General features: G+C 43.0%; 1 protein-coding gene across 4 annotated transcripts in view; it reads right to left on the reverse strand.

The window, feature by feature from the left end:
• COPG2 (COPI coat complex subunit gamma 2) overlaps window positions 1-3,731 on the reverse strand; it is a 179,904-nt gene extending 176,173 nt beyond the window's left edge. For 2 of the 4 annotated variants that reach the window (XM_059885668.1, XM_010804474.4), the window contains exons 1-3: window positions 3,628-3,719; window positions 2,390-2,442; window positions 1,740-1,820 (exon numbers count right to left, since the gene is read on the reverse strand). In XM_059885668.1, the coding sequence (XP_059741651.1) occupies window positions 1,740-1,820; window positions 2,390-2,442; window positions 3,628-3,664 (171 nt within the window). In that variant the 5' untranslated portion in view covers window positions 3,665-3,719. 4 annotated transcript variants of the gene reach the window in all.
• Window positions 3,732-3,997: the final 266 nt, after the last annotated feature.

Raw genomic sequence — 3,997 nt, forward strand, 5'->3', positions numbered from 1 at the left:
ATGTGTACCATGAAAAGTTAAATCAAACTGACTTTGCCTTAAATGTTTCCAATAATACCACAAGAGGATATATGTTTGCGAATAGATACATGTTATTTAAAAGCATGGACTTGTTGTTCAGCCTTCGTTTGCAAACCACAAAACTTTATCTCTGTGGATGAAGTCATGGGTCATGAAACATAGTCAAGTAAAAATATTCTCACGGAATTCAAGTTGGAAACCACAGTGTTCTTTGCACCATATGTAAACCACCTGAGGTACATATAGGTGTGTGTATGTGTGCATGTACACATGTGTGTGTATATGAATCTAACAAACAAAATCACATTTTCTAAGGTCCTAGACATTTCATGAGATTTTTTAGTCTGAAGCAATAAAAAGCAAAAACAAAAACAAACAACAAAAAACACACACACAAGAAAAAAAAGAAGTAGTAGTAGGATCTATGTTTCATGAGGGCAAATATTTTTGTTGGTTTTGTCTGCTATATCCCCTGTGCACAGGACACAGCAGGTACGTAATAAATATATATGCTGAATGACTGAATGAATACTATTCCTGAAAGCTATGTGTCCAGGACTATTTTCGGTGCTTCACATTTACTGTATCATTTAATCATTACCCTTGTCTAAAACAGCTTTATCATAATCCCCGTTTCGAGAAAGACATAAAGCACAAAACAGTTAAGCCCAGAACAATACTAAGAAAATCATAAATAAATACAGGCATACCTTGCAAATACTGTAGATTCAGTTCCAGACCATGGCAATAAAATAAATATTACAACAAAGCACATCACAGGAATTTTTTGGTTTCCCAGTGCATATAAATGTTACACTATCTATACATATAAATTTATACATTTATACATATAAATGTTGCATATAAATGTTTACACTACATTGTAGTCTATTTTGTGCAATAGCATTATGTCTAAATAAAGACAATGTACAAACCTTAACTTAAAAATACTTTATTGCTAAAAAATGCTAACCATCACTTAATAATACAGGGTTGCCACAAACATTCAATTTGTAAAAAAAAAAAAAAAAAAAGGCAATAAAGTGAAGTACAATAAAACAATATTCCTGCTTATATTCCTTAATTTGAATATTAAAATGAAAGCTTTAAAACATTAATATACCCTCACAAAACGATAAAATACCTATCTAGATTTTTGACTTCCCTCGTGGCTCAGATGGTAAAAGCATCTGCCTACAATGTGGGAGACCTGGGTTTGATCCCTGGGTTGGGAAGATCCCCTGGAGAAGGAAATGGCAGCCCACTCCAGTATTGTTGCCTGGAAAATCCCAAGGACAGAGGAGCCTGGCAGGCTGCAGTCCATGGGGTCGCAAAGAGTCAGACACGACTGAGCGACTTCACTTTCACTTTCTTTCAGAATTTGTCTAAGCTTTTTTAAAATATTTTTGGAGGGACATAAAGACCTCTGAACATACCTAAACATGTTTGAATATTAACTAATACTTGTTAAATTCAAATCAATGTTGAGATTCTACTGTGTGCTTAGTTGACTTGGTACCTCATGAATAAGAAAGAAGTATATGTCATACTCCTTGTCCACAAGAAATTTTACATATTACTACATTTATCAAACACTGCAAATTCTAAAATTAAGTGAATTATTAAAAAATTAATAATTACTTTCTAGAAAAAACTTCACTGCACATTATGTATTTCTATTCTAAGACACATATCTGAGGAAAATCACAGTAATTTACCTGGTTCAGTAAGTAAAGAATCTTTGTAAGAATATGCAAACATCTTCTTGGATTGATGGGTGTTTCATTGAATATACGAGCCTGTGGAAAAAAAAAACACTGCTATATATATTTTCTATCACAGATTATAGACAATCAGCTTGAATAAAATGAAGACTATTTTATATATGTTTTTAGGACTATTACATATTTTAATCATAGTATCCAAATAATGTAGCTTATAGTTTTCAATATACTATGGTATATGATAAATTATTAGATGTGACCCTGATTTTCCATTCTGTACTCACTCCCTTAGGTCTCCCACTTCAACTTGTGGACTTTATCTAAGAATCTCAATATTTACTTACATCATTTGTATACAATGAGCTTAGTATCTATAACTTCCTTCAAAAACCTTGCACTAAACACCTCCTACCTTATTTTACTTAAAATTCTCAACATGTGACACAGTCTACAAATGTATGCATTTCTATAAACCCTCGACTTTCCTATGACAAGTAACCCCTCTTTTTTTTCCCTCCAGTATATATATTCTCTGAACTCAGTTACACTCCTTAATTCTTATTTTGGATCATAGAATTCCAGGTGCTGTCCCCATTCTAAAATGGAACAGTAAAGAAAAAACACTTTATACTTCCAAGCCATACCTCTTGTAAGACAGCACTCTTCTCCAGATGCCGAAAAGGATTGGAGCCACTACCTATATTATGGGGGAAAAAATGTCTTTAATAGCTGGCATACACAGATGTATTTACTTTCTATAGAAGGGTTTTAAATGCTTGAGAAATATCACCTAAGTGAGATGTGCACTTGGATATTACAGTGATAATCATTACTAATATGCATACAAATTGATTAAAATCTTTTTGACTCTGACACTAGCTGTCTGCTATCCTGTAAGATCCTGTACTTCTCTTTTACAGAAATTCTACCTGAAATGAGTGTCTTCTTGGCCTGCCTTCTTTTTATATGAATGTTACAAATACCTGCCATGTCCACACAATTAAGATTTAGACAGTGGTAAGGCCCTTTGGATTTCCCTACAGGAAAGCACTATTTTATGTATTTCTAACATTTTGCTGGGAGGCAGAATTTATCAGAGAATTAGACAGGCTTCAAGCTTTGAAGGGGCCATAGAGGTTTACTAACCCAACCCTTGACCACGCTTTGTGAGAGCAGCTATCAATCACTGAGACTTTTTTTTTTTTTTTTTGAGGGGACTTGGCTATCTGCCTCATTTACTCTGGACCAAAGATGGGTTATCAGGATGCAACTCACTTTTGGATGCTTGAGTATTAAATGAGCTAGGTACCACGGAACAGCCTTGCCCCCAGGGAAGCGGACAGCGCAGAGGTCCCCAGGGAGACTGTAAGGTACAAGCACCACAAAGTTCATACACACACACACAGTCCGGTCGACCCCAGACCCACTCCGGGCCGCACACTACCAGTACCCCGCCCCCACCCCACCCCCCATCCAACCCCCTCCTCTAGCAAGCGCACACTCCCTCCCTCCGCCACCTGCCGTGGGCCCGCCTCTTTGGTGGGCAAGCCCACCCCAGGCGAACCCGCGGAGGAGAAGGCGGCTCCGAGGAGCGGCGGCGCCTGAGGAGGGGGGCTGGGGGCGGGGTCGCTGAGCAGCCTGAGGTAGTGCGCGGGCGGCCGAGCGCTAGCGCGCCGACCTGAAGGGAGGCTCCGGAGCCCGGGGGGAGGGGCTAGGGGCAGGCCCCCGGCTGAAGCGGAGCGGGGTCGGAGGAGGGGCCGGGCTCCAACTCCAGCCCCCTGGCACACCGGCGCCCACGCCCCCAGGTCCGCAGTCCCCGTGAGCAGGTGGCGGCGGGGCGGGAGAAGGGGAAGGGGCCCTCGCGGCTGAGCCCCGGGCGTACCAGACTCCTCGTCCTTCTTGTCGAATTTTTTAATCATCTTGGACGACTTCCCAGCGCCCAGACCCACCGCAACCGTCCCAGGCGCCGCAGCCGGCAAGCGGAAGAGGCTGCAGGAAGGCCGGCCCGGTGCTCTGGCGCCGGTTGGGCCGCGGTCCCGTCACTCGGAAAGAAGGCCCGCCCTCCCAGCCCGGCGCTGGCCGCTCTCACCGCCCCCTCGGGGGCGTGGCCACGCCCTCTCCTCCTTCCCAAGCCGGGCGGAGGCGGGGCCAGCGGTGGGTCCCACCGGAGCGCATCTCCGCCCCTACAGCGACCGGTCGCAGCTGGGGGCTAGCCCCGGCCCGCCGTACAAGCCACCGGCAGCCCACGCCCG

This window comes from Bos taurus, chromosome 4 (assembly GCF_002263795.3).
Source record: "Bos taurus isolate L1 Dominette 01449 registration number 42190680 breed Hereford chromosome 4, ARS-UCD2.0, whole genome shotgun sequence".
NCBI classification, from domain to species: Eukaryota; Metazoa; Chordata; class Mammalia; order Artiodactyla; family Bovidae; genus Bos; species Bos taurus.